This window comes from Hyaloscypha bicolor (genome assembly GCF_002865645.1).
Source record: "Hyaloscypha bicolor E unplaced genomic scaffold K444scaffold_117, whole genome shotgun sequence".
In the NCBI taxonomy this organism is placed as follows: Eukaryota; Fungi; Ascomycota; class Leotiomycetes; order Helotiales; family Hyaloscyphaceae; genus Hyaloscypha; species Hyaloscypha bicolor.
The window spans coordinates 2,194,372-2,222,076 of NW_020194619.1; the positions used below are offsets into that span (position 1 = coordinate 2,194,372).

Below are 27,705 nucleotides of genomic sequence, written 5' to 3' on the forward strand. Positions count from 1 at the left end.
GGTGCATCGCTGCTAGGTGCGCACCGAATATCCCGCCAGCAGCCAGCCGCTTCTTTTGGATGCCCGTTTCCGTAAGAGAACCAAAGACAGCGAAAAAAAACATTAATATTATCCGCGTATGCTCCCACGTCACCCACTAACGCCCACTTAAGCTATATACCATCTCAAACCCGACATAGAACTTGTTAATATTCCACCGGTACCAAGACAGCACCGTCGCAGTCAAATGCATGACGTACGGCAGCTCATTGCCAGTGGGAGCAATTCTTTGCTGTCGCAAATTCAATATCTCAAATCGATAATCTATAGCATGAAAGAGGGCTACTAAGATTCGGTATTCTGCTCGAACCCCAAATAATTTCTGCATTAATCCTTGGATCCCATAGTGACACCGAGCTTTAGCATAGAGATATGCCTTCATTAGGGTAATAGGATCATGACTAAGGCCAGCCCCAATATGCTGCTAGGTCTTCCGTAACTGCGGATCTAAGGCGAGTATTTCAATAGCATTATTAGTGAAAGGATATTAGTTCCCAGCCGCAAATACCTCTTTTATACTGCTACAAAACTGTTTGTATAATAGACCCCCGGAACGAAGCTGCGAATTGGCGCCTGGTTCGACTCCCATAGATATGGTATCTCTAAGCATAACAATTGGGTATAGCGTCTGATTGCAGAGATATGACTTCTCGCTATTCCGATACCAGTTATAGTAACTCTCTAAACAATACTTCTTCCAAAGGAGTATCTCTGCAGGCAGTGAATTGCTAATATCTTGGGTCGACAGGTAGGTCTATCTTGGACAGGTCTCTTTGCTGACGTTAAAGTAAAAGTCAGCAGACATATAAGCCTCATTAACTATATCCCCCCAATACTTCTGCAAACGAGTCATTATGCCTTCCCAGGTAGAATCTTTAGTTAACGTCTTCAGATTCTTTGCATGCAGAAAGCTGGTCACATCTTTGAATTACTATAGACCAGGCTACTTAATGGTCTCTTGAATTGTCTCCCAAACCGCATGCAATTGGTCTGGCAGGACGAAATGCATAATGAGCTACTCACGAGATATAGCGTCCACCTTCCGGGACAGGCCTTTAATTCCACGGGCAGTCGAGTTATACTTTCCATGATAATAGCTTGAAGGGTAGTATTGACGTTAAGCGCTATTATAATAACGGTATATATCAGGGAGGAGAACCTGATCTATCCACGTCTGGAAGTGATTATTAAGCAGGCGGCTACTCTACTGACCTTCTCGGTAGAGACGGGGGAAGAGGAGATAGAGTGAGACATCTTCAAAGCTAATTAACCAGCCTAGCATGTAGTGTGGGGTATCATAAACTAGTCTCCGGACGGATTGGAAGTGCCCGTGGCTATCAAAAAACTGGACTCGCCTGCGAGCCAAGTATAAACCGGATTGGAGGTCGGAAACCGGCATTTGCATAACATTCCACTGCATACCACCCTTTGCAATTCCTAGACTAGGACAAAATCCAGTAATGCTCTCGACATCAAACGTCACTTCGGCTATCTGACATGGTATAACCTCTTCCTGGAGACAAATATGTGCGGGGGCTTCCTTAGGACCATCCGGATAGATTCCACTAAATATCTAGCGCTTTTGTGCAACTGTAATTAATCCAGCCAGATCATTATCGTGAGGTGCAATTTGATTTGAACCCAGTATGTCGGGATACTCAGATAATACTTCATCTGCAGACTCACTAAGAAAAGTCTGCGGGATATAGTGCGTTTCATGCTCGTTATTATGTTCTTTATTGAAATGCTTATAGCAGTTATAGCAGTATTCTTGAAACTGGATAAGTTGATTGGCTAGTCGGACGGCGAGTTTCTTGACTTCTAATTGGTCTATATTTGGTAAAGGTCATTAATGTCCGGAAATTCGGCGTCTTTTACCTCTTGAATAAGCTCTTGTACGTTCAATTTGCAAGATTCAACCTCTGATATGTCCATAGAGGCTGAACTTAGAGATGGACTCGGCAATGGAAGAAGTCCTTTAAACTTATCGTTAATTTGCAGAGGAACGAATCCATTATTATAACCTGCTGGGGACTGGAAGTCATGGGGGCTAGCGGGAGGAAAATCATTGAGCTGTATTGGGTTTTGTATATTTAGGACCGGCCTAGGAGCTGCTTGGAAGACATTCTGGAATGCTATAGCATGGTTCATGAGTGCTTTTGGCGGTATTTCTCTCTGTCCCTTACGTTTCTAGCTTGTCGCTGCTCTACTTGAGAGCTGTATTTTGGCTTGCGGCCTTGAGTAGATTGGGCAGAAGTAGACATCGTTTCTGTAATCTTATAGGTCTGTATTGAGTGGGTCCTTTAGAGGTTGATGTTCAACTACGTTTTGTTCCAGACAGGGGTTGCATATACTAGCCTCGAAAACGCCTAGTTTTCTATCTGAAATTCCGAAAAGGGTTAAGCTTTACGTTCGAAATTCAATACGGAAGATTAAGCAAACTACCTCGAAATTAATGACGAAGTACCCAACTTCAAATATTTATTATAAACCAATATATAAAGATTGTAACGGCAGGAACAGAGCAATGAAACGAGGCTCAAAGATCAATGATTTCCTATGTCTTGAGAATTTAAAGCTAAGGAGGAAAGGAGTGACATGTGGCAGTGGATAAGTAGGTATGGCCAAGACCACTGAAACGCCGAGCTTTGGAAGCGAGCTTGGTTTGAACCATAGCTTGGAACCTTAGCTGAAACCAACCCCTTTGGCTGAAACTAACCATGTGACACTAGCCGTCACAAAGATGCAATAATAAAAAGTATTTATTTGTAATTAATTGGCTTAGTAGTATCTAGAGTATTAGTTTTAATTATATAATTTGTTTGTTTAAGCTTGAGTAATTATATCCATTTTGGCTTATAATATACAAGTGAGTTATATAAAGAAATAAACGAACTTGGGGTCAAGTTTATTTTGTAATTATAAATAGAACTCTTAGAGAGTATTATAGCAGGTTATATAAGGAACCAGATGAATATTATATTAGATTTATTTAAAGATTATAAATAAATTAATCTAAATATACTTGTTATAAATCTAGTTTAAGAAAGGGACCTTATTGAAAGCCATGTCAATGTCAGCTTACCAATTTCTCATTTCTGTACGTCAGCTGATTTGTCATGCGTTACCTGACAAATCACGCTACCATATATATATATGCCCCCAAGTCCTTGACTTGAAGGGCCAGCTACTATTGTCAATAAATGTCCATTCCAACAGATCTTCTCTTTACCTTTACTAGAGAACTATTAAGATAATGTTTCTATTACAAATGCAGATTCTATTAATACTATAGCCCTTCGTTTATACCTAAAAGATCTATCATGGCTTGATTGGGTGTATAGTCCACTGGTCGAAGGCCATCATTATCCTTAATCTCCCTATCCGCCCCTCGTTCTAAGAGCCACTTTACCCTAGGGAACAAATCGACTTCTCGGCGAGTCTTAAAGCCGCGGACAGCCCAGTGCAAAGCAGTACCTTCATTCCCCGTTCGTCTCATCCCGTTATTATATTGACGAGTGCCTGGCTCATACGTCCCTAGATATACAGCTCGGGCATTAATATCCGCTCCTCTCCTAAGTATATATTCCATCTGAGTTATACACTCTGTATCATCCGAAATACTAGTTGCCTCATGTAGTAGATTACTACGTGAGATATCTGCACCGTGGTCGAGTAAGGTTCTGATTGATATACAGCTTTGGCAAAATTGGAGAGGGACCATTTCGAAGTCGTCAAGGCCGTTGGGGTCTGCCCCTTTTGAGAGCAAGTACTTGAGTAGAGTTGCGTTTTCAACTATGGAACTATCTCCTATTAGTATATAATATTGAAGGCTCTGCTAGGAAGGTTATTACTGGAGTATGTCTGGATAGAGCTTAAGGTCCAACCCATGATCAAAGAGAGTATTAAAGACCGAAATTGCGATACTCGGATCCTTGTGCTGGGTTGCTAAATCTGGTGAGTTGCTCATGTCTGCTCCATGGTCTAGCAAGTAGGCAACAATGTCGACATATCCTCTTGATATTGCGATTATCAGATTAAGTCCAAGGTGTTGTTGAAAGCCAAAGTCATTGTCATCAGCATCCCTTTCAGTATCCTCAAATTCGGCAAACAGGGCTTGTACTCGATCTAAATCTCCAGAACGACATGCTTCAGTCAGGTCTTTCGCCGGGGTACGATACCCGCGCGATAAGCCTGGTATGACAGGAGCAGAGCCCGGAAGAGGTGGCGGTGGGGGTACTAGCCTGGTTTGAGGGGCAGTCCCTGGCGGTGGGGGTACTGGGATCTTCCCAGAATAAGGCGGCGGCGGTGGCGGAGGGCCTCCCACTGTAGTTTGAGGGGCTAGTAGTGCCTGGGGTTCAGAAGAATTGGTCTTTGACATAATTAAGTACTTGTGTAATTTTGTCTGTTTAGATATAGGAGGAGAAGTTGGCAGGTGCAAGGAGAACGGTTATAAAGACCAGGCTAGCTGAGTTATGAAATTGTCGACGCGCGCGCTTAGCTAAGATCTAAAAATAACCCTCTACTATATCTCAAAGCATACTCGGCCTTCCCTTGCGTAATGACGTGTTCCCCTATAAGATCGTATTCATGCCATACTTAGACTAGGCGTGTCTCGAGATATCTGATATTCTCAATGAAAAGCCGAACTTCCCCTCCATTGTCTTTACTACGACCATATTCGAAAAGAATCTTCCCAGCAACGCCTTTTTTCTTAGCATCTGGCTGTCCGGAAGTATATTGGGAGTCTTCTTATTTTGCTTCGTATTGTCTTTATTGAGTGCGTAATAAGAAATTTCGTGGATAGTATTGATTCCGGGCCAGATTGCACGAATTTTTGCATAGATATCCGAATACGCCGTGTCATATTCTCGCTCGCCAATGCGAAATCCAATGTCTGAAGCAGGTCTAGTATCAACTGGAGCTTTATTTTTGGGGTCCGATTCGACAGGTGCCTCTCGGGACCTAACTGGGTTCATGATAAATACTTGGGGGAAAGGATCTCTCTGCTGTCCTGCAGCCGGTGGCGCTGGCGAACCCGTAAGATCATTGAAATGGTTTTTGATCGGCTCAAATGACTTTGAGCCATGGTCCAGTAGGTTTGCTGCATATTTGTCTGCAATGCTAGGGTCCATTGCAATATCTTCGAAGAAATGAGCTGCGTAGACCCCACGTGGCCCGACAATGACGACTGCGGTACAGCCAGTCATGAACTTGAGACCGGTTTTGAAGGAGCTAGCCCAATTGCCATTCCCTCTCACGAAGGGGCGCCATAGCGAGGTGCTGCCCTGCGACTTAGAACGATCATCGTAGATCTTATCGCCTGCTGAAAGTTTATCCACGGCCGCGATAACATAGGCCTCGATACCGTTTTGCTCGACCTTAGGGAGCTCTGCCCGGGTGTGGAGAATAGTCCCTTCGACAGGGGATTCTTCTCTTTGAAACCGAGAGATAAGATCTCTTTTAATACTAGCGCAGTTCGAGGCCGAACATTTTGGCCTACCAGCCTCGATAGCTGATGCCACCAGTAAGGAGGCAAGGAACCCTTTCAGGAAAGTAATTGGCCGCATATTTGTATATATATAGATAATGAACCAATTGTGGGCGATATTTGCATAGAAGATAGAGAGTAAAACTTGGCAAATGTTGCTTTGCTTTTCGATGATTGTAGGGGAAGTAGAAAGGAGAAACTTGATGAAATTAACGGGAACTCAGTACTCTTTCTATTAGTTTATATATTTAATATAAATGAAGAGCTATTTTGATACCAACTATAGGATTGAGCAAAGCGTCCAGCTGGATGGTAATTATAGACCTCTAACTGTAGGATTGGGCATAGCTTCTTAATACAGGGAGTAGACTTGGCCTTCAACTGTAGGATTGCAACTAGCCTTCCAACACAAGGGGTAGACTTGGCCTTCCAAGTGTAGGATCGCAACTGGCCTTCTAATAAAAGGATTGTGCTTAATATGAAGGGATCTTACCGCCTGGTCCCTAAGACCCTATGAGATGCAAGTAATAAACATGTAGCCAAAACACAAGGAGCAAAATAGTCACAATTTAAAAAGGTTAAGAAAACATAGAACGTGAATCAGAAAAGAGGTGTATGCAGATTAGAACTCAAAATACGAGCAAAGGAAGTAGTAGGATTGTCGTTTATACGAAGATCACGGCATAAAGTGACGCGATTACAGGGCATTTGTGCTTTACAGCACTTCAGTGTCTTTTTTTATATTTTTTAGCGCACTCGGTCACTAAATTACCCTATAATTCTAGGCCATTGCCCTAAAAGCACGCTAGAAAGCGGGAGCTAGGGGTACCACGCCTTTTTAGGGCTTCTCCCCTGTACTTACAAGGAACATCTCGCTAAAGAGCCTTATAGTAACTACCTATTTCGCGTCCAAGCACTATTTACCCCTAAGGACATCTCATACCTTACGAATATCTTATAGCGCCTCTTGAGATCTGCTTGGGGCATTTGGCCTGGAGCCATAGGGCCTTACAGCGGGATCAAGCCACTAAATTGTGTCCTGAGGGGTGCAAGGGTCCAAATGCCCTGTAATCCCGTCACTTTATGCCGTGATCTTCGTAAATAATCATTGCTTCTATTACGGATTCTTTGACTTGTAATAATCTAACAAATTGAAGAGCAATTTACGCCCACCATACTATCACATGCAGACCATCCCTTGCTTCCTCAAAGTAGGCAAAAAGTAAGAACAACTAACCAAGCAAACTGGCCTCACTAACATAACTAGGGTTCTCTTAACTGGTAGACTCTTTGCCCTACATCTCACTTCCACGAGCTGCTTCGGCAACCCTGCCCTTTGATATGATTCTACCCGTCTTATTACTTGTACTCGTCATATTCCGACTCTAAGGCCCTATTTGAATATTGAGAAGCCCAACTGCATCTCCCTCGCCAAGTATATTTGGGGCTGCCTAGTCGTTAAAATTTATCAGAAAGAGAGAGAGGGGTTTTAAGTAAGAATTAAACTTAGCAGATATAGCTTACTTTTGGGGAATGCTTCTTCGGCCTCCGTTACAAACAAGCCCGCCATTGCTTCAATAGCCTGCCGAAAGTATTGTAAAGTAATCGATTTATTGAAGGTTGACAGACTGCAGAATGACTAGATACCGAAGAGTGAGTTCTAGAAACAGAGGAAAAAGTGTCCAAAGTAAGGGATTTATTCCCATTACCTTTCGGCGATACCGGTGATGCCGAGCCCGCTTTCTCCGATATATTATCAATCAGCTGATAAATCAAAGGTAATCAAAATGACGATATACTAGTAAGCTTGGTAAGCTCGGCGAGTGACGCATGACAAATGAGAGTGAAGAACTCTAAATTAGTGGTTGAACCTAGTGCTGGAAGGACTGGTAAGCTAGCTATGGTAGCGTACCAATTTCAACAGAAAGGCTACTGGGGGATACCGTTTAGGGAGAGGTGTAGCATGAGTAACTAATAAAGGAGTTGAAGAAAATAAGAAAATATAAATATAGGCCTGGTTAAGTATCATTAATCGAATTGTGTAAGAGCAGGACAAGATTTTGCGTCGTGGGTGGAAGAGGGCGTGCTAGTAATTATGCGGTGACTTGGCTAGATTAAGACTTAAACAACGGCCTGTAAGAAATGGAAAGAAAGACTGACTCGGTAAAGGACAGAGGTGACTGAGAGGTGTTGTTAAGCGCTGGCCTTGACTCGACCACGGATGTGGCCGAGGCGGATTGTTACAGTAAGTGCTGCCCTTGGCTAGACCACTAACGTGGCTGAGAGGGGTCGTCAAGCGCTGGCCACGGCTAAGTCACGGATATAGTCCCTCCTTACTCTGTCCCGTGTTAGTATCTCTTGCTACTAGCCCTTTTAAGGATGCCCAACTAATATTATAGGTCCATGCTATAACGCACTATGATCCGCCAGCCATATTAAGCTCTCACAAGTCTTGGCAAAGGATTTCGAGATTTGAATACTCTACCAAGAGAGCCTAGCAGAAGGACAGCTCACCCCTTCTCCGTGTTTCACTAACTATAGTCTATAAAATTTGCTAAGAGTTGGAAGTCAGAACCAAATATATAAGGGGCGCATGCCCAGGAGCTAGCAGCAGCATCTACAGAGTAGCATACATTCTTCATACAAGTCACCCTTCAGTTTCATACTTATTTCAAAGCCTGACATCTACCTCGCCGAATCTTTTTATTATATACTCTCAGCTATCTCTTTCTATCTACACCTTAGTCTAATATACATAGTTATCAAGCCCGCCCCTCCCTACAATCCCTTAGGCTAGTTTCGCCTGCCATCTTCTGGTCATATCTCTTACGATGCAGACTTTGCTTGCACGCTCACTTTTAACCACCGACACTAGCTCAGCCAATCTGCAAGGAGGTTACAAAGTTCGACCCTAGCAAGAATGGAAAAGAGGGGGTGGGAGAATTCAACTATAATATCCAAGGAACACACAAGCTTGACCTCAGCCTCGTCCATGACAAAAGATATTTAAATCTCTTTGTAACATTTACGGGTACGGATACCAAGCTCCTCCCACAATATGACCTGATTAAGTTCTGCCATGGTGCTATTCACCAGGCTGTTCAGACATATCATGAGCTCCGGTACGGGTTCTTTGGGAAGTCCACTGCATACTCAGTCATTAACAACCACCAAATCACGACCCAGCCAACGCAAACCGCTTTTCAGGCTGCAACCGAGAAGCGGAGTGAGTTCGGGGCACCAATTGGGATAATTAATATTCAGATTGGAGATCAAGCGAAGAACATTGAGCTATTCAACTTGAACGAGCTTTCTGGCAAGTAGGGTAGAGGCTGTACTCTAAGAGTTAGTTTGTTAGTGAATGAAGAGCAGGCTCATACAGGGTAGGACGTGCAAATTTTGCCATCTAGAGAGCAATAGACAGAATGATAGTTTTACGCAGAGTAAAGTTCGTGTTTCGGACTCTCCACTGGGGTGAACATTAATGGAAGCATGCACAGCGCTGCCAGGGAATTGAGGAATAGAATGCAGCTTTTATTGAAGAGACCACCCCATATTGTTGTAGCTAGGAAAACCATCGCAGTAAGCAGAAAATGTAAGAAGCACAGATGCGGAACCCAAGCCAGGCCAAGTAACTACAGTGCAAAGCCCCCACCCGATGCAGCCAAGCTACCCCATACTATCCTATGAGATCAGGCAGCTGAAGTCCGTACAAAGAGCTCTCCAGTGTTAATAATATTGATTAATAAGCATTTAATACGGTTTAAACCTAATAAGGGCTAGTTGTTTCTAATGATTTCTAAAAGAGTTGGACTTATAATAATAATTAATAATAAGGTAGCAATAAACGCGCTTTTGACTTCTATGAGCTTGTATGCCCGCCACTGGCTTATAAATGACTCATAAGCCAAAGAACTTACTAGAGCTTTAGCACTCCCTCTCGAGGGCCTCTCAAGCTTTCACAATATAATCACGTGACAACAAACACTTGTCCTTTGAAGGCCACTCAGCCCTGAGAATCGTTGTAAAGCCGTTAAATTCGTATGTTATGGAAGCCCTAGCTGCTGAAAAATTGCAAGTGTATTCGTAAGAGCTCGTGAGAGCAAATATCTAGAGACTTGTTGTGTCAGTCTCGGGTATCAACCGTATCAACCATACATATTAGTATCCTCGTCATCTTCGTCGTTCTCGCCCTCTTCAGAGAAGCCTTCTTCATCAGAAGACTGCTCTCCACCGCTGCCCCCTTCATCGCTATCCCCTTGCTCAGTGTCTTCTCCCTCAGAGTCCTCTCGCTCAGTGTCCTCCTCACTATCCAACCCCTCGCTATCCCCTTCTTCACTGTCCTCTAGCTCGTTATCCTCATCATCCAAATCAGAATCCTCAGTCTCGTCACTATCAAAGTCGCCTGGTGATGAAGGAGCCATACTCCCCAACCCAGAACCCGGCGTGCCAAAGTTTGCAGGAGTCGGCTCACGCAATTTCCCGAGCGCAGATCTCCCCCTTTGCGGCTTTGGCGCACCACCCGGAACCCCCTTCCTCTTCTGGCCGCCCTTACTCGCCTCTCTCCGCTTAACCTCTTCCTCAAGTGCCCGCAGCTTCGTCGCCGCCTCTGCAGCATCCTTCCCTCCCTTCTTCAGGCTCTCGGTTTCCTGCTTGAAGTACTCTTTCCATCTCCAGATCGACTTTCTTCCTATCGCGTCCACTGTCACTGCATCGAGCTCTCCCATCCCCAGCTTCGTGTTGATGAGTTCTTCTAGGAATTTCGCCTGCTCTTTGCGCTCTCTTCCGGCTCCTTGACCTACTTCGATTGCGAGATCTTTCGCTTTCAGGCCAGGATGGCGAATCTTCTGCGATTCTTGAACCTTGGGGACTAGGTTGACTTCCTTGGACATGATGCGTGCGGAAGAGGCAGCCAGGAGGTCAACATCCCCTTGGAGGGTGCGCAGGCTGGGAAGAGGATTAAGATCGTCTGGGTCGTGCTTCGTGAAGAGCATCTCTGTGCCAATATTTGAGGCCCATTGGCAGTCATAGTACTTGCCTCGGAATAGGACAAAAGGTCTCTGGGAGTGTAATTCACAGATTTGGACCTTGTTGAACTCCTTCTCGTCGTTCTTTTCTTCCTCGTCGGCGTCAGATATAACGTCTTCTGGGTCTAGTCGAAAGCCAGCCGCTTCCAGATCATCGACCTCTGGCTCTCCTCTTTCTCGCTCGACTTCCATAGCCTCGATACCGTCATTGCCCGGCCCTGCCCGGTCCCCCCCTTCGTTAACTGGATCGGATAGGTCGTCATCGTCTTCGTCGTCTCCATGTTCGTACTCATATCCCTTATCCTCCAAACCTTGACTTCCTAACCTGTACATTCGGTCCTCTCTCGTCCTCTTGCGACGCTCGTGGTTTATCCGCGGTACCTCGTCCTCATCCTTCATTAATGACACAGGATTGATCCACCGCACCCTTGTGCTTGCGTGTCCCAGCTTCGGGGCAGGCTTACGCCTCGGCGGGTGAGCTGGGTTGGTGAGATCGAGAGTCACGTAGTATGTCTGCAGGGATTGTTAGTCTATTCATCCATGTGATAGCGGAAGGTAGGATAGACCTCCATCTCAGTAGTAGAATACTCGTACTCCCATTCATCTTCATCTTCGGGCTTTGGAGCTGAAGCTGTCAACTGTGTCGGAATGGGATTTTGCGGGGTACCACGAGCTTCTGGAGGGGCTGAGAAGGCGTCGAAGTCCCCGAATGTCGCCATCACGGTTTGCGATTCGGATGGAGGTATCGTTGTAGATAATTTGTAAGAGGCATCGGGTACGGCGTGTCGCGGAGACGATATAACACGGTTGAGGTGGTTGATGGTTAGTGAATCCACGGGATTCACCCTGGTCACTATTTTTTGAGGTGGAGCAAAAATGGTGCCTGAGGTTGCAAAAGCCAATTTTGACTTCCCCCCTTTCCAGAATTCCCCAGATGAAAACAATAAATTTCTAAACAATGAAATACAACTTCAAAAATCGGCTCCGATGAATCAAACCCTTTCTCGAGACCCTGTCCATCCAAAGAAATAACATTTGTTAATTGCTTCCACCCCCGTTTGCGCATTCTGATATTCTTCCCTTTCCCTTTGCATCCCTTCACTTCGTCAACACACCCATAATATGAGGAATAATTTGATAAGGTGGCTCATCCTCCGGCTGCACCAAATCCACCTTCGACCAGCTTCCAGCTTCCTTCAACCATCTAACAGTGTCCCTCGTGATCGAGCAGCCACCGATGAAATGCGGCCAGAACAAATCCACAAACGCTAGAACGATCTCATCAGCATTCAGCCCAGTCTCTGACAATAGAGGACTCACCTTGATACCAAGCAATAAATCCCTTCTCCTTCGTAACAACATGCTCAAAGACAATCCAATTTCCCCCATCCTTCAAATATCCACACAACTCCCCAATCATCCTCTTCGGCTGACTCACACTACACAAACAGAAAACTGTAACAACACTATCCACATCTCCCTTCCCCAATCCACTTTTCCCCTCCCCTCCTTTCTTAATCCATTTCCCAATCTCCTCCACGCCCACAGGAACAACGACATAAACGCCCTCCAGCCCCGCCTCCTTAACCTTCTCCCTCAGCTTCCCATGACAACCCACATTCGGCTCAACCCCGTAGATCCTCTCCACCTTACTCTTATCAAAACAAGAAAGCCACTCTCCACTTCCAGGCCCGATATCAAGCACCACACCGTGCGCTTGCGCGATGAGGGGGCCGACGCGGGGCCTGAGGTTGGTGCGGATGTCCGTCCCGACGCGGCTCCAGAAACGTGCGAACCACGCCGACTGAAGACGTCTTGGCGAGAGAAGAGTGCGAAGTTGCAGCGGATGCAGGAGAGATATGATGGTGCCGGGGAGGAAGGACAGGGAGACTAGGAGGAGGTGGAAGGGGCCGATGAGGCGGCGGAAGATATCGAGGGCTTTGGATGGGGATACCATGGTGCTGGCTGTACCGTTGTGATGAGAGATCGAGACGAGGATGTTGTGGGTGAGTTTCGGACTACCGATATGCGGTTGGGCTGTCTTGGTGAGGTGTGGGAAAATCAAAGTGAGCGAACGAGGAAAATAAAAAGGGAAGAAGAAAGATGTGAGACGTGAGAAATTTATATCTGTGCGGAGTGAATTTGTGCCGCGAGTGCCGCCTAGAATTTGATAGCCGGCCCCCAGAAAACCAATCTGAGGCATGGATAAATTGGCGCTGGAAGAGGAAGGTCCCACCTTGAGTCCAGCCTTACTATTCGTCTAGCTTTGGGCCATCTCGCCACATACCTGTATCACAACTCACTCGCCCCATCAAATCCAAAGTAGCTCATGCATCCAAATCCGTGTTCGATATTTTGGGATCTATCTACACACCCAATTATATCTTGCTCCTATCTTTCGGCATCTTCTTCTCATCCATGTCCTCCAAATCCTTTTTCTTGTGGAAATGTGGAGCAGCCTCATGCAGCCATTCCGCTTTGATTGGCATTACGTTTCTGGCATAGGATTTCGAAGTCTCGACCAGCTCGTAATAGATGATCATCTTCGGCGGAGCATCACCACTTGCCACCAGCACACTCGAAGGATGTATGTACACCGTGGTATTCGTTTTGACCGTCCGATAACTATCGCCCCCTCTCTGTAACCGTGCCGCGTTGGCAAAGAATCCCGCTGTGAGTGCTTTCTGGATCGGCTCGATATTGGATGAGCCACAAGTCGACATGGAAACCTCCACGCGATCGCATAGCTTGGCAAGCTGGTCTCTGATATCTCTTGCTCTCTTCATGCTCCTCGCATCGATGAAATTTTCCTTGCACCAGATAGGACTGAAATCGCTATCAACCCACTGATTCCAGACATTGAGGAGCGTGAGGTGGTCTCCTCCTTCCTTGATAGTGAAGCGTGCTCGAGCACTATCTGCGTGGATCTTCTTGTCCTTCGGTCTGAAGAACAGTGCTGATGTTTCCCCGAGAATAGAGATTATGGAAAGCACTTCCTCAACACACTGAAGCTTGTCGGCCGAAAGTAAGGCCTTCGACAGCATCACATCGATTGGTAACTCGGACATTCTTCGCCCCAGGGCCGTCAATTCTCCCTTGTGGTTCAGAGCTTGCAGCGCAAAAAGTTGATTCAGTGCTCCAATCAAAGTCTCGGTAGGCGGGGGATCCATAAAGTCGAAATCAAGTAGGTCATTGATACCCAGAGACATCAGCATCAGCACCACGCTGTTGAGATTCACTCTCTGGATTTCTGGGGTGGTACTCTCATCCATTTCATTCATGAATGCCCATTTTGTGTACAAACGGAAGCACTTGCCTGGGCCAACGCGACCAGCACGGCCAGATCTTTGATTTGCCGATGCTCTCGAGCAAGGAACTGCAACGAGTTTCGACATTCCTGTGCTCGGATTATAGACGTTTTCTTTCACAAATCCGGGGTCGATAACGTAAACAATTCCGTCGATGGTTAAACTGGTTTCGGCGATATTGGTTGCTAGCACAACTTTCCTTGCACCCTCTGGAGTCGGTTCGAAGATCTTGCTCTGCAGCTCGGATGGGAGGTTAGCATAAATTGGACAAATAACGAGCTCTGGAACACGGGATCCAAGTTTCCGTGCAATTTCGGTGATATTTTGTTCTGCCGAGTCGATTTCGTCCTGGCCCGTTAGAAAGACCAAAATGTCGCCTTTCGGCTGTGAAGTGTGGATCTGGAAGATCGTGGTGATAGCTGCGGCGAGGTAGTTGGCTTCGGGCTGTGGTGTGTAGTGAATGTCCACTGTGAAAGGATTAGTATGCTTATTTTCTGAAATGGAACGGAAAACTTGCCTGGATAGCGGCGGCCAGGAATATTGAAAATGTTAGCACCGTCAAAGTAGTCCGAGAAGCCCTTTGCATTCATTGTTGCAGACGATATTAACACTTTGAGCTCTGGACGTTCTCGGGCCAAATCTTTGAGAAGAGCTAAGAGGATATCGGTGTTGACTCCTCGCTCGTGAGCCTCGTCGATGATAATGGCAGAGTAGCCCCCGAGGTCCGGCTCCGTCATGAACTCTCGTAACAGCATACCATCGGTCATGTACTTGAGCACTGTTTTATCGGAGGTATTGTCCTCGAATCGGATGGCGTATCCGACCTCATTCCCAAGCTTCACTCCCATCTCATCCGCAACACGAGCAGCCACAGACATAGCAGCAACTCGACGGGGTTGAGTACAGCCAACTTTGAGCCCGCCCTTGGTATAGCCCGCTTCGTGGAGGTACTGTGGAAGCTGTGTCGTCTTCCCCGAACCAGTTTCTCCGACAATAACCAGAATCTGATACTCCTCGAGAGCTGCAAGTAATTCATCCCGATATGCGTATATTGGCAAACTCTTCCGCGTCTCATCCATGGACAGAGCTCTCTTCTCGGCAGCGTCGAGCTGGGCTGCCAAGAATCTTTCTTCCTTGCTCATCCCTTTTCCTTCTCCAGGTAACCTCGAGTCCATAACCCATTTTATCCCTTGTTCTTCATCTAAGACGTAATCATATTCGCCTTGGTCAGTCCTTTCAGTACTTTGAATCTGAGCCTTGGCCTTCGAGGCCTGTTCCCTCTCCCATTCCTCGTGCTCGGTTACAAACTTCTCCTGTCCATACTCGTCCTTTTCAACATATCGCTTGTACATGGCATCTTCCTTTTTCTTTCTGTCGATTTTCCCCTTTTCCGTAATGTAATCTTCGGGCATCGCATAGCCATCTAGATGATCATCGATCCGCAACCTCTCTTCCGCAATTCGTAGAACCTCCCGATTCTTCGCGAATTCCGCCTTCTCCTTCTCGGAAAGTCGTGCACCACTTCGCAGTTCTTCAGTCTCTTCTGCCACTTGCTTCCGCAACAACGCTAACCGTTCCGCCTCTCTCTTCTTGAGATACTCTTGGCGGGATCGTTCTCGAAGGTCGGGCAGAGCGGCGCTCCTTGCGGCAGCATCTTCTGCCAGGGCTCTTCGTTGGGCCAAAATGTTCCCCTCTTTTGTTGACGAACGGTCCTCGACGATTTTCTTGGTCTTGTCGGCGTCCTTGTCACGTAACCGTTTGGCGAAAGCTTCCTTCTCAGCCTGGTCCTTCCTCCTCTCCCGCTCTTCGTCATCAATATCGTCATCATCGCTGTGTGAAGTCTTTACCCTCTTCGGCGCCGATTCCTGGAACTCAGGCTCCTCCTCAGAAACATATTCCTCATCTCCCCACCGGTCCTCGAAGTCTGCTTCGTTTGCATCTCGTCTGCGAATGGTTTTGGATCTGTGTTCTGATTCGCGGTGTGGAGAACGGTCACGACTTCTGTCTCGGTGCTTCTCTCGTCGTGATGAAGAAGATTTCTCGCCGTGACGTCGCTTTTCCTTCTTCTTTTCTACGACTTTGGCGGGGCCGACCTCATCTTCTTCCATAGGAAGAAGCGCGTACTTTTTGCCAGACATCTTTGAGATTTCGTGACTCGAAAAAGGAACGTGGAGGTAAGGCTATCAATGATTAGCAGAGCTTTGGGATGGTAGGTGTTTGGGGACATACTTGGTGGGAGAAGAGAGCAGTGATGTGGGCAAGAGTATTTGTAGATTTTTTTCGTGGTTCATTGCCTTCAGTGAGCCTTGCGGCTAATCGTCTGCAGCCGCACGTCGGCTGCCGTATTTTTCCAGCCCACCTGCGGCTTGGCCGACCAAAAAGCGGCACTCGTTTTCATTGCCACAAAGTCAAGTTGGACATTTCAAATACTTGCAATCCTCCTAATGGCCAGAGCCATCTCATATTTATATCTTATTCCCTTCCTAATTCCTACAAGTGCTAGGTTTTCAAAATCCGCGCACTCAAAATCCCAGATAATCAACCAATTGGATTTAGGACATTGGGTCCTGGTGCTGCCGCTTTTATCTACCACAAGGCTGTCGAGCCCCTGGCAGCTCGCTACCAATTTCGCCGATGAGTTGAGACCAGCGTGGCAGTATCTTGTTCCGCCCTTGAAATAAATCTGGCCCTCCTTCATACCTCATTCCTCCCCTTTGACAAGAGGTTTCCCTCCATCGACAGATCCAATTCTCTTCCCAGTCTCTCATTCATTCCTTCACATGCTTGTCTTCATTTGAACAATTGCGTTTCTGGGCTTCAGTATTCTCCCAGGCGGGCGCATTGCCGGCGCAGGACAGACATGTGGCTACCCTCAGCATTTCTGGTACTACTGTGCCTCTTACAGCTTGCAATTTGTGCAGAAGATTTCTACAAAGTAAGCATTCCTCCCAAACCCCCCACTAAACTCAATGCTAACCCACTCTTGCCCAGCTTCTAGGAATCGACAAGCATGCTTCAGAGAAAGACATCAAAAGAGCCTACCGAACCCTGAGCAAAAAATACCACCCCGATAAGAACCCGTATGGCTCCAATGTCTCCAAATCAAAGCTCGAACTAACAGACCAGCAGTGGGGATGCCACCGCCAAGCAAAAATTCGTCGAGGTAGCAGAAGCGTATGAAGCCCTCTCTGACCCCGAATCCCGCAAGATCTACGACCAATACGGACACGAGGGCCTCAAGCAGCGACAACAAGGCGGCGGCGGCCACCACCACGACCCCTTCGACCTGTTCTCGCGGTTCTTCGGCGGCGGAGGACATTTCGGGCATGGAGGAGGCCAGAGACGAGGCCCGGACATGGAAGTTCGAGTCGGTGTTCCGTTGAAGGATTTCTACAATGGACATACCACCGAATTCCAATTGGAGAAACAGATGATTTGTGAGGAGTGCGAGGGCAGTGGAAGTGAAGATGGACAGGTGGATACCTGTCATGCTTGTAATGGGCATGGTGTGCAGATCAAGAAGCACCAGCTTGCGCCGGGTATTTTCCAGCAGGTGCAGGTTACGTGCGATGCGTGTGGCGGGCAGGGGAAGACGATCAAGCATAAATGCCCTGTGTGCAGTGGCTCACGGGTTGTGCGGAAAGTCAATACGTTCCAATTGAACGTAGAGAAGGGAGCGCCGAAGGGGATGCGGATTAAGTATGAGAATGATGCGGACGAGAGCCCCGATTATGTCGCGGGCGATCTGCATGTTACTCTTATGGAAAAGGAGGCGAATCTCGATGAGGATAACGAGTTGAGGGTTGATGGGACATTCTTCAGGCGGAAGGGGGATGACTTGTACTGGAAGGAAGTCCTGTCTCTCAGAGAGGCGTGGCTTGGATCCTGGACTCGAAACCTCACACATCTCGATGGACACATCGTTTCTCTCTCCCGAACTCGCGGACAAGTAATCCAGCCAGGACAAGTAGAGAGGGTGGCCGGAGAAGGAATGCCGAAATGGCATGAGGACGGGGATAGCGTGTACCATAAAACGGAGTTCGGGGATCTATTGGTGGAATATACGGTTGTTTTGCCAGATCAGATGGAGAAGGGCATGGAGAAGGATTTCTGGGCAACATGGGAGAAGTGGAAGAAGAAGAATGGGGTTGATTTAAGGAAGGATAGTGGCAGGCCTGAAGGCCCTGTGGGAAATGACGTGAAGGATGAGCTATAGAGTGTAGGATTATGTAGGGCAGTAGGCGGGCATCCCTACTAAATTCTAGAAGTTCTTTTGCACTTTCCAAAACTCCCTCTACTTTGACATGTTTTTGCTGCTCCTTGACGTTGTCGTCTATACCTCGTACCGGCCAATGATAGCTTGGTCTTGTCTCTAGTTCAGGCTTAGGGATTTCGTTGCACATCTACATATCCTCAGTGCCCAATTACAGCTCAGTCTTCTGTTTTCGTTGCACATCTACGTTATCGGCTCAACCCCTGCACACCCTTAGCTCCCCGGGAATCACTAATGTATGCGAGAGAAACGGGTCGAGCTGTGAACGCACCCAGGCACGAACGCACACACGCAACTGCATGAAAGTTGCAGCTTAGCACGAAAGTACATTGATCTTTTCTCTTTCTTCAATTTGTTCATTGTCCTATCATCCTAGCACCAGATGCCTATCTTATTCCCAGATATCAAATCGCAAAGAATGCAGAATTCGCAATTTGGTATCATCGCTCGCTCGTATCGCAGAGAAACCTATCACCGAATCCCAAATAAACCCTCGACGGTCATATCTTACAATCTGCATTGCTCAATCCGAATGCCCAATAGCAGATCCGTTGCCCAATGATCTAGAAGCCAAGCCAAGTCCAAAACATATGAAAATTTCCTCAATCTTTCGTAGCTTTGGATTCTCAAGATAGAAGAGGGGAGAGCGTTTTGTGGGAGCGAGAGAGGCAATCTAGTAGCGACGGCTATACCAGCGACGTCTGCGGGTGGAGGTCTTGTCGACGTGTGTTGTCCGAGCATGGCGGTGCATGACATAAATGCCCTACAACTTCGTCAGCGGGTGCTTTCGGAGGCAGATAGGAGGGGGAGATTGGGGGACTTACGAGAAGAGCAGAAACGAGGAAGAAGATGGAAGCCAAGAACAGGAATGCAAGGTCAGCTCTGAACTTGTCGCAGGTGTTGCCTCCAGTGATTCCATTCCAGTTCCAGATAGAGCCGCAGTTGTTGTCATACTGATTCTACATTAGTTATCTTGATTTTGGATGTGGCATGGAGAGAAGGAGCATACGTGAGCAAGTAGAGCAAAGGCGATCATGGTTCCCGCGAAGAGGAGGAAGTCCATGGGCCAGTGGATGAAGCTAGCCATGAATGGCAGGAGGAAGAGAAGAGAGTAGAGAATGCCGATGGCGGCAATGACTTCGGTATAGATGAAGCGCTTCTCGTCCCATGCTCGGGCTCCTTTGTGCTGGTGCAGGTATTGACCTGTCAAGCCAGCGACTACGGCGGTGAAGGCAAGCTCTCCAATGCGGAGGCAGAGCGAGAAGATGTCGATGAGAAGCATTATGGTGGTGTTGCACTTGCGGTGTCGGTTGATTGATGTGGTTGGGTGAGTTATCGGTTGTCTGGTGGTTGAGGAAAGGAAGGCTGCTAAGGAGAGGAAAGGACTACTTTATCTGATTTCCGAGGCAATACGTCACACGTTGTTTTGCGAGTAAAAAAAGCCAAGGTGAATTGGAAGAGACAGGAGACTTATGAAGACGCCGACGGGTCACCCCACATCGCTGTGCTGCTGCCAACCGTGACGCATCCAATCCTGCAAACAGGAGATGACAACCCCCAAGACTTTTCTTGTGCGACTCCAAGGCTAAAGCGACTGGCTTTGCACCCGCAACACCTTGTCCTCCAACGTGGAAAACTATCATCCCATCAGTGAAGTCATGGTGACCGGGGTGTGTGGGAGGAGCCTCTTTTTCCTTGAATTTGTGGCGTCGGAGGACCAACTGTGGCTGCAGAATAGATGAAACATATAATCCATGTACGCGTTAACGTATTAGAGAGAGCCAGCAAACAGGGTTCATCGTCATCAAAATCCAGGGCGTGAAGCAAGCAGCGGACAGCGAAGAAGCAGCAATGATCTGACAGCCCACCTCAATCATGTGTATAAACTGCTTGAAGTATGGCAGATCATTGGGTTATCACGGCCCTGAGTTCCATGCAACCGGTGAGGGGAAGAACAGCAGGTGACAATTCGTACCCAATAGCTGGTGAAGGGTACGAGCTTGGCGGTCAACCTCAACCAGGTTTGGGAATCGAAATTCGGAGAGGATCTCCTGTATCGGTCAGCCTGCTGTTCAAAAATGACGACAATAGGCCAGCCTGGATGTGTGCCTTGCTGCTCAATCTCGGCAGTTCAGTGGAATGGGAAGATGCAAGCAGGGAAGGATGAAGAAAGTTGGCATGTCGTTCAGGGCAAGCGAGTCTGCCAACTTTTAGTGGTGGCTGGTGTGGCTTGACGCGTGGCTGGTGTTTCTTCGTCGGAGATCTTTCTCGATTTCTCCGCAATTGCAGGGTCTAGATCGGATCCCCATGAATATATCAAGATGCTGTATAGATTGGGATTTAATTGAATGTGGGAAGGGATCGTAATTGATAGGTGGGACTTTAAAGCAACATTGTGGGGTAGTTTGAAAAGCTGGACAATTACTCTTGCTGCTGCAGAGCAATTCGAAAATCTCAACAAAGCAACAACTTAAATTTCAAGGACTTTTCTCCCTGTATGCAAGCCCTCCCTTCCCCAAATCTCCTTTCTCAGATATTCTCCCCTCACCCCCTAGCACCATTTTCTCCAGCAAACACCCAAGCTGTCCTGTCGTATGTGACACCGCAGCCCAGTAACAAACCCAAGCGCAGTGAACCCAGCTTCGGCGTCTCAAGGACCCATGAAATCTACCTCGACGAGCTCCCCTTTCCCCCAAATCTAAATTCCCGACCTCTCCTCACGGGACGAAAGCACCCAGAACAACCAAACCATCTCCAGTCATTCCCAAGCCACCCTTCAATGTCGTAGAAGCATTATGGCAAGGCGACTCACCCGGTCTCGGTGGGTCACCACAGATAGCGCTTGTCGAAATTGAATTCGGAGAAGGTGTCTAGCGAGAGGAGGTCGGGTTAGTGGGAGGAAGTTGGGTGTTTGACGCAGCGGTGGGGTTGGGTTCAGGCAGAGCGGTGACGGAGGGGGAGGCGAGAAAATAGAAAACGACGAAGAGGATGAAGGGGGCTTGCATTTAAATAGTTTGGGGGTGAAGTTGATGGAGATTGGTCGATAGTTGGATTATGGATGTTGCTGTGAGAAGCAGAGTTAGACGAGAGAGATGTCCAATTTGTAGAGACAGTTGGAAAGCGAGAGTGCATAACGAAAGGCGGGAAGTGATACCAGTGATCCGTGCCTCGTTCCGTCCCCAGAAGTGAACTTAGGCAATGCTAACAAAAGACTCAAATCAACTCCAATTCTTCTCTCGTTGATATGCTTCCGACCTCTTGTCTACGAAGTAGATTACTTTCGAAAACGACTATTACTTAAGTAGATTTCTTCTTCGAGGAGATTCAATCCCAACGCAAGTGTACGGGGCTACAAAGCAGATTAGTAAGAGCATACGCCATTGCTCGTCGTACACGTGATTTACCCCACCTACCCCACCAAAATCGCGATTTTTTAGCCCACACTTCTGGTGCTTCACCACAATTTTTAATTTTAATTAAAGAACTATATTTATTAAGGCTTTAGTGTATAGTAGCCATTCCCTTACTAGCAATTACGTCTTCTAGCTTACAAGTGAGCCTCTCTGTCAAATATCGCCAATCCGTTGGATCAACTTCGCTCCATAGCTCTTGTAAAACCTCCTTTATATCCTCAATTGAAGTAGGAATAGTTTCCAACTTTGTAATCTCATTTTTCATCCATCGCCATACCTTCTCAATTGGATTCAAATCGGGAGAAGAGGGAGGCCAATTAAACCCACGCAATCCACGCAACTTGCGGGGTAGCTTTGCCGCACCCTTGTGGATTTTTGCCCCGTCTTCCATAAACAAGAACTCCTCCTTTTGCTTCGCTGTTAAGGAGTCAAGCCAAGGAAAAACAACAGGATTCAGGACTTGGTTCAAGTAAGCTTGACTGCAAATTCCCTTCCTTCCTTCCTCCTTTACCAAGAAAATAAGCGGGGATTTCCAATCCTAGCCAATCGCTCCCCAAACCATTACGCTCACTCTTCCACTCCTGTATATAGATTGTATACAATCTGGGTGATTCTTCTCATCCGGCCGACGTGTGACCCAAATTCTCCCTCTCTTTCCAGTCTCAAATGTAGCCTCATCGCTCCATATAACCTTTTTCCAATCTGCTATACCCTACCACCGGTATTTTATCGCAAATGCGAGTCGTCTCGCAGCTTGTTGCTTGGAAATAAAGGGACGACGGCAAGCGACATAACGACGATATCCATGCTCCTTCATAATCCGGCGAATCGTAGTAATCGAGGCTTCTAATTTGAGCTCGTGCTTAATTCGTCCCCAAGACTTGGTGCGATTGGTCCAAGACTGGGAAACGAATCGGAAAATACGCTTTACATCGGCTTGTTTAAGAGCGGGGCGCTTGGTGGCAAGGCCTTTTCGCGTCGTACGAGAGGTTGGACCCTTGATAATATGCTGAATTGTGGACCTGGTAAGGCCTGTGGCCTTCCTGATTTGGCCATAGCTCTTCCCTTGCCGGCGGAGCGAGCGAACGGTAGCACGAACAGGAGTTCTCCAGTTCTCATTGGGTTGGTGGTCCTTAAGAACAGACGGAGAGAGGATATTTGAGATTTCTGAGTCTGAGTCTGAGTCTTCCATTGCTTGTACAATAATTAAAGAAGAAAAATGGTAGTTTGTGGGAAAAGAAGCGGTGAAGTGTGGGTTTTGGTGAGGGGTAGTCACGTATTCGCTTAGGTGTACGACGAGCAATGGCGTATGCTCTTACAAAACATTTGGCTGATAGAAGCGTGAAGGCATCAGAGAGTTCAACTTCTGCGCTTCATTAAGCGCAAAAGGTCACAGAGGAGATTAACGATCATTCATGAGACCAGTACCCAGATGCCAGATTTCTGACAGATGCATAGGCCCGAATATTGGGACTTTAAACCGCGAGTTGAATTTCCCAAACTTTTGTGGGCAATGCGCTATGTCAGTCTTGGCTGGGGAAAGGAGACTTCACGGGTGAGAAGTACAAGACAACATAATGGAGCTGTCAAGCCTTCGGTCGGTTTGGAAGTGGATAGCCCTTCAAACTCACTTGAGTTGTTTCCTGAAGAAATGTGTATCTGACGTTAAAACTGAAGTAAGGGACTAGTCACGTGGTCAGTGAATTGGCTCACCAATCACACTTCTTCATTTCAAATGCATCATCATCACGACAACCTCTCTGCAACCTCGAACAGCAGCCATTGCGCCTCTCGACCGCGACAATGGCATCGAAACTCACTCCCTATGTCTTCAGGGCGGCCTTCCGGCCCGCACGGATAGCTTCGCGATCGCAATGCCGGGCTTTCAGAGCGAGCCCGAGAGCTGCCAGCGATGCTCTGCAGGTCGTACGTCGCCCTTCAGCTCGAAGCTTCTCCAGAGCAGCCGTGCAGCCACTGACAGCTTCGATTCTAGCATCGAGATACCCCCCAGAACAACGCCAGCGTTCCCTTCAAGTTCACAGAGCAGAACAACAAGCTCATCGATGAGATCCTGAAACGCTATCCACCTCAATACAAAAAGGCAGCCGTGATGCCCCTGCTGGATCTCGGGCAACGACAGCATGGATTCTGCAGCTTGAGCGTGATGAATGAGGTCGCACGGTTGCTGGAGATGCCGCCAATGCGTGTGTATGAGGTTGCCACCTTCTATACTATGTACAATCGAGATCCTGTTGGGAAGTACCACTTGCAGGCTTGCACAACAGTAAGCATTCTCTGGCATTCGGACTGTTCTCTATCAGCTGCTGACTCTGGAATTACCAGACCCCATGCCAGCTCGGCGGCTGCGGAAGTGACGCGATTGTGAAGGCTATTTCAGACCATCTCGGCATTAAGGCAGGACAAACCACCAAGGACGGACTCTTCACTTTCGTCGAGGTCGAATGCCTCGGCGCCTGCGTCAACGCACCCATGGTTCAAATCAATGATGATTACTACGAAGACCTTACACCCGAAAGCATGGTCACGTTACTGAAGGCCCTGCAAGCGAATGCGGGCGAGGAGGTAGAGCCAGGAACGGGTGCATTGACCGGCGAGGATAAGAATTTCAAGAGTGGTGCGGATGTTGGAAAGGATTCTGGGCGGATATATGACAAGGGAGGCGTGAAGATCCCGTCCCCTGGTCCGATGAGTGGAAGGAAGACATGCGAGAATATTGCTGGGTTAACAAATTTGACGAGTGAGCCCTGGTCAACAGAGGTTTTCCGCAAGGATTTGTAGACAAGGGCAGATAATTGTACATATGTTGTGTTTATGGAAGATCCGATATTTAGGCTTGGAACTGTTGCATTGAAGTGCTAACGAGCCTTGTCCATGAAGCTTCTGGCCTAGCAATTTGGTCGCCTGACAGGTTCAAACCGGAGCAAGGCCTCCAAGACGCCCCAGAAGTCGATGTTTGATGGTGAGTTGGCTGAGGAAATTTTTGACTCGAGCTGGATTGTTCTGACTGATACCCTTGCTTTTGCACCTTCGTCCCCGACGGGGAGAGGCTGCTTGGTTTTAGGCGCATTTGTGGCGTAGTTATGAGCAAGGGTATCGGTTTGCACCTTTGTCAACCAATCAGGGCTCGCTTCACCCATTCGTGCTCTTTCCCCCCAGCCGCAGCCTTGTTACACAATCTCGAAAGCTTGTCAATTATATAATCTGGTTCTTTCCCCTCTTCGAGCCGGTTCTTGCATCGCTCGTCCCTATTCCTCTTCACTGGGCTTTGAAGTCTATTTACACAGAATCTAAGATCACAATCTTGCAAGCCTCATGGAGGATCAGACGTCAATCATGGACCTCGATATCCCAGGCCGAGAAGAAGCTATGGATCCCCTTCGAGAGCCTCAGAAGGGAGCTGTTCTGTCACGCAATGACCAGAAGTGGGAGTCGCTCAAGCAAGAAATATGGACGGTGTATATGATGGAGAAAAACACGCTTCCGCAAACGATGCTCAAGATCGAGCAAGCTCACAACTTCAAGGCATCGTAAACCTCACCCCCATATTCTTACACTGGATCCAATATCTAATCCGACTGCTCAGTCCACGAAAATGGAAGGCTAAGCTCAAGGAATGGAGTTTCGAGAAGCACTTGAGCGAGAACGAAATGAAGATCGTTGTTGCTAAAGTGGACAATCGCAAGAGGGCAGGGAAAGACACTGCGGTCTTTTACAACGGGTTGCAGATGCCAGCTGAGAAGATTGACAACTTCAAAAGGAGGAAGATTATTAGGGAATCTGGGCCTGCCTCCCCTAGTGCTCGTAAGACACTCCTCCCAGGCCAGTTAAATCAGTGCTAATGTTATCTTACTTAATAGAGACACCAGGACCTGTGACGTACTGTACCCCACACTTCGATATGAATATGGATTCTACGATCGAGTTGGATGAAATTGCAGAGCTGGATGACAATTTCGAAGACTTGGATTTTTCTACTTCTGACTTGTCCACTCGGTTAAAATCTCCTCATTCAAGCGCTGACCATATCAGTGGCGCAAGTGCCGAAGATACAAAGATGGACTCCCGGCTATTGTCGACGGATGAGGGTGGTAGTCTTGGACTGAGCGGTTTTGCATCCAACTCCATCGATGACGGTCGCAGCGAAGTTGCAGAAGGATACATTTGGTCGCAAGGCCTTCCACGAATTGTTACCTCTGCAGGTGAATTATTTCCCGCTATCGATATCTTCAACTCCGATGGTCTTGAGTCATCGCTGTCATCCATCACAGGGAATCAGAACGCAGCTGCAAACGAACATGGTCAGGGAGAGGAGCACGATCGGTTATCGAGTAACGCTCCACTATCAGTTCCTGTTGGGCTTCAAGAGAAAGGCGATGTCCAGAACCAGGGACGTTTCGTGGCATCTGTGATACGGGATGATGACTCTCCGATCATTGGCGATAAGTATCTTGCAGCTAACGAGGCACCCAATATGGACCCAGCAGGAATTACTCTTGAGGAGGCGAACCTCTCCGCGCTGGGCGAGGCAATTGATGAATGTTTCAAAGATGGATTCGGGCTTGATCTTACTATCTCTCAATTGTTATCCTTGTTCACATATCTTCAGGGATCTCCCTCAGAGCCAGAAGAGCTATCCGAGGGGTCTTTGTCTTACTGGGAAATGAAAAGGATTGCGACACTCGCCAGGAATTGCATCGAAAAGCAACAGCACTCTGCCGCCGTTCTCCTTTACAAACGTGTGATTATCAACGCTTGGGGGTTTCTCGGAGGTGTCCTTTATCCGGACTTCACGCACCTACTGGAAGGAATATTGCCCTTTTCACGTGTTGTGAAGAGGCAATGCTATCTAGAGCATGAGCAGGCAGTCTTGCAATTAGTTGTGGCTGGTTATTTCAAGTTGCTACTGTCTGCTGAGAACCGATTAGACTCCGCTCCAAGCCGTATTCTATGTGTGGTACAACGACTTCGGCGCATCCACAACGCAGCATCTTCCATTCTCAGGGAGGATCTTAACCAAAAGTTCCACTCCCTCATCCAAACCATTGAGGACTGGTCTCGTAGTTCTGGTTTTGGTGTGGTTTTCTCGGGGCAAAAGATTCACGACGTGGGCCAGCTTCGCGACGAGCTCCTATTTCGCGACGAGCTCCTGTTCCACGCGCTGGACCTGGCCAATTGCTATTCTCTAAGAGGAGAGTTTGAGATAGCGGGAGAACTGTTCCAACTGATGGGTATCCCTTCACGTGGTTTTGTGATGCCAGACTTTAAAACAAATCACCGTCGGACCAGAGCTGAGGAGTGGTTCGAGGAGCACCAACAACGCTGCCATCGCTGGCAAAGCACCTTATCCAGGCCAAGAGTCCAGCCATGGGATTTGATAACAGAGGCTCCGCTGAACACTAAATCGGGAGATGCCATGCTGGCGTCAGAGCACCAGGAAGAGTTGGACGTCCAGATCGGACGGTTTTGTCAGCTTTTATTCAAGGATTTCAAGCAAGGACGGTTGTTAAAGGCTCGTGAGCGTCTTGCGGAGAACAAAGAAGTGGGAGTTATCAATCTTGACACATCAACAGAGAGTGGTTTTACAACGGGGTCCACTAGGAGCTACAGATTCAGTTTTCAGCATGTCGGATAGCGATGTTCCTGGAATAGATCTTTCGAAGTACATGGCGCATTAGCTGTACATACAACATTACACGGATGAACTTCCTAGTCCTGGATTATCCGAAGTTCTTGAGGTAATGGAGGCAAATCTTTAGTGGGTGTGCTCGTCTGTTATAAAGAAAAACCGTCTCTGGGGAGCCTCAAATTCCCAACAGACGATCAAGCTGAACGAAGACTTGAGGACTCGCGAGCGGAACAGAGGACGAAAGCCAACTCGATCTCTCCTGTGTTTCGTGGAATTTGAGAATACGAACGGAAAATCTCGCCACAAAATACCAAGCCTGACCCCGCGCCCAACCACGCCGATCCACTATGATCTGCTCCGTTCCAGCGTTTAGCCAGGAGGCGGGGCCATTGCCAAGTGGTTCTGGACTTCACTTCAATGACTGCAGACTTTTTTGCATTATGTTCTGAGTAGAGAACTACTTTTGCACTCCCACTGATCTCAATACTCAACGCTGAGGGTTATTTC

General features: G+C 47.5%; 9 protein-coding genes across 9 annotated transcripts; 3 read left to right on the forward strand and 6 right to left on the reverse strand.

The window, feature by feature from the left end:
* Window positions 1–3,312: 3,312 nt before the first annotated feature.
* On the reverse strand, window positions 3,313–4,445 carry K444DRAFT_594267 (ankyrin). The gene is made up of 2 exons (XM_024878344.1): window positions 3,894–4,445; window positions 3,313–3,842 (listed from the first exon to the last, which is right to left on the reverse strand). The coding sequence occupies exons 1-2, from the start codon at window positions 4,418–4,420 to the stop codon at window positions 3,329–3,331; spliced, it is 1,041 nt and encodes a 346-aa protein (XP_024734236.1). The 5' UTR covers window positions 4,421–4,445; the 3' UTR covers window positions 3,313–3,328.
* Window positions 4,446–9,557: 5,112 nt separating this feature from the next.
* K444DRAFT_52038 (uncharacterized protein) lies at window positions 9,558–11,206 on the reverse strand. Its single transcript, XM_024874043.1, has 3 exons — window positions 11,124–11,206; window positions 10,939–11,070; window positions 9,558–10,900 (listed from the first exon to the last, which is right to left on the reverse strand). Exons 2-3 carry the CDS (start codon window positions 10,947–10,949, stop codon window positions 9,679–9,681), a joined length of 1,233 nt encoding a protein of 410 aa, XP_024734237.1. The 5' UTR covers window positions 10,950–11,070; window positions 11,124–11,206; the 3' UTR covers window positions 9,558–9,678.
* A 449-nt stretch (window positions 11,207–11,655) lies between these two features.
* On the reverse strand, window positions 11,656–12,514 carry K444DRAFT_534416 (S-adenosyl-L-methionine-dependent methyltransferase; the record flags this gene model as incomplete). Its single annotated transcript, XM_024875215.1, has 2 exons — window positions 11,656–11,825; window positions 11,878–12,514. 2 exons carry the CDS (start codon window positions 12,512–12,514, stop codon window positions 11,656–11,658), a joined length of 807 nt encoding a protein of 268 aa, XP_024734238.1.
* Window positions 12,515–14,086: 1,572 nt separating this feature from the next.
* Window positions 14,087–16,069, reverse strand: K444DRAFT_52006 (uncharacterized protein). Its single transcript, XM_024874012.1, has one exon. The coding sequence runs from the start codon at window positions 16,001–16,003 to the stop codon at window positions 14,222–14,224; it is 1,782 nt and encodes a 593-aa protein (XP_024734239.1). The 5' UTR covers window positions 16,004–16,069; the 3' UTR covers window positions 14,087–14,221.
* Window positions 16,070–16,541: 472 nt separating this feature from the next.
* K444DRAFT_594272 (DnaJ-domain-containing protein) lies at window positions 16,542–18,276 on the forward strand. The gene is made up of 3 exons (XM_024878345.1): window positions 16,542–16,800; window positions 16,857–16,945; window positions 16,995–18,276. Exons 1-3 carry the CDS (start codon window positions 16,726–16,728, stop codon window positions 18,079–18,081), a joined length of 1,251 nt encoding a protein of 416 aa, XP_024734240.1. The 5' UTR covers window positions 16,542–16,725; the 3' UTR covers window positions 18,082–18,276.
* A 535-nt stretch (window positions 18,277–18,811) lies between these two features.
* K444DRAFT_644908 (integral membrane protein-like protein) lies at window positions 18,812–19,420 on the reverse strand (the record flags this gene model as incomplete). The annotated part of the gene is made up of 3 exons (XM_024885024.1): window positions 18,812–18,901; window positions 18,963–19,091; window positions 19,148–19,420. 3 exons carry the CDS (start codon window positions 19,418–19,420, stop codon window positions 18,812–18,814), a joined length of 492 nt encoding a protein of 163 aa, XP_024734241.1.
* Window positions 19,421–21,635: 2,215 nt separating this feature from the next.
* On the reverse strand, window positions 21,636–22,103 carry K444DRAFT_52116 (uncharacterized protein). Its single transcript, XM_024874102.1, has one exon. The coding sequence runs from the start codon at window positions 21,940–21,942 to the stop codon at window positions 21,640–21,642; it is 303 nt and encodes a 100-aa protein (XP_024734242.1). The 5' UTR covers window positions 21,943–22,103; the 3' UTR covers window positions 21,636–21,639.
* A 958-nt stretch (window positions 22,104–23,061) lies between these two features.
* On the forward strand, window positions 23,062–24,443 carry K444DRAFT_615798 (NADH-ubiquinone oxidoreductase-like protein 24 kDa subunit). Its single transcript, XM_024880795.1, has 3 exons — window positions 23,062–23,477; window positions 23,545–23,835; window positions 23,895–24,443. The coding sequence occupies exons 1-3, from the start codon at window positions 23,355–23,357 to the stop codon at window positions 24,348–24,350; spliced, it is 870 nt and encodes a 289-aa protein (XP_024734243.1). The 5' UTR covers window positions 23,062–23,354; the 3' UTR covers window positions 24,351–24,443.
* A 333-nt stretch (window positions 24,444–24,776) lies between these two features.
* K444DRAFT_615799 (uncharacterized protein) lies at window positions 24,777–27,536 on the forward strand. The gene is made up of 3 exons (XM_024880796.1): window positions 24,777–25,099; window positions 25,156–25,373; window positions 25,430–27,536. The coding sequence occupies exons 1-3, from the start codon at window positions 24,906–24,908 to the stop codon at window positions 27,202–27,204; spliced, it is 2,187 nt and encodes a 728-aa protein (XP_024734244.1). The 5' UTR covers window positions 24,777–24,905; the 3' UTR covers window positions 27,205–27,536.
* The last annotated feature ends 169 nt before the right edge of the window (window positions 27,537–27,705 follow it).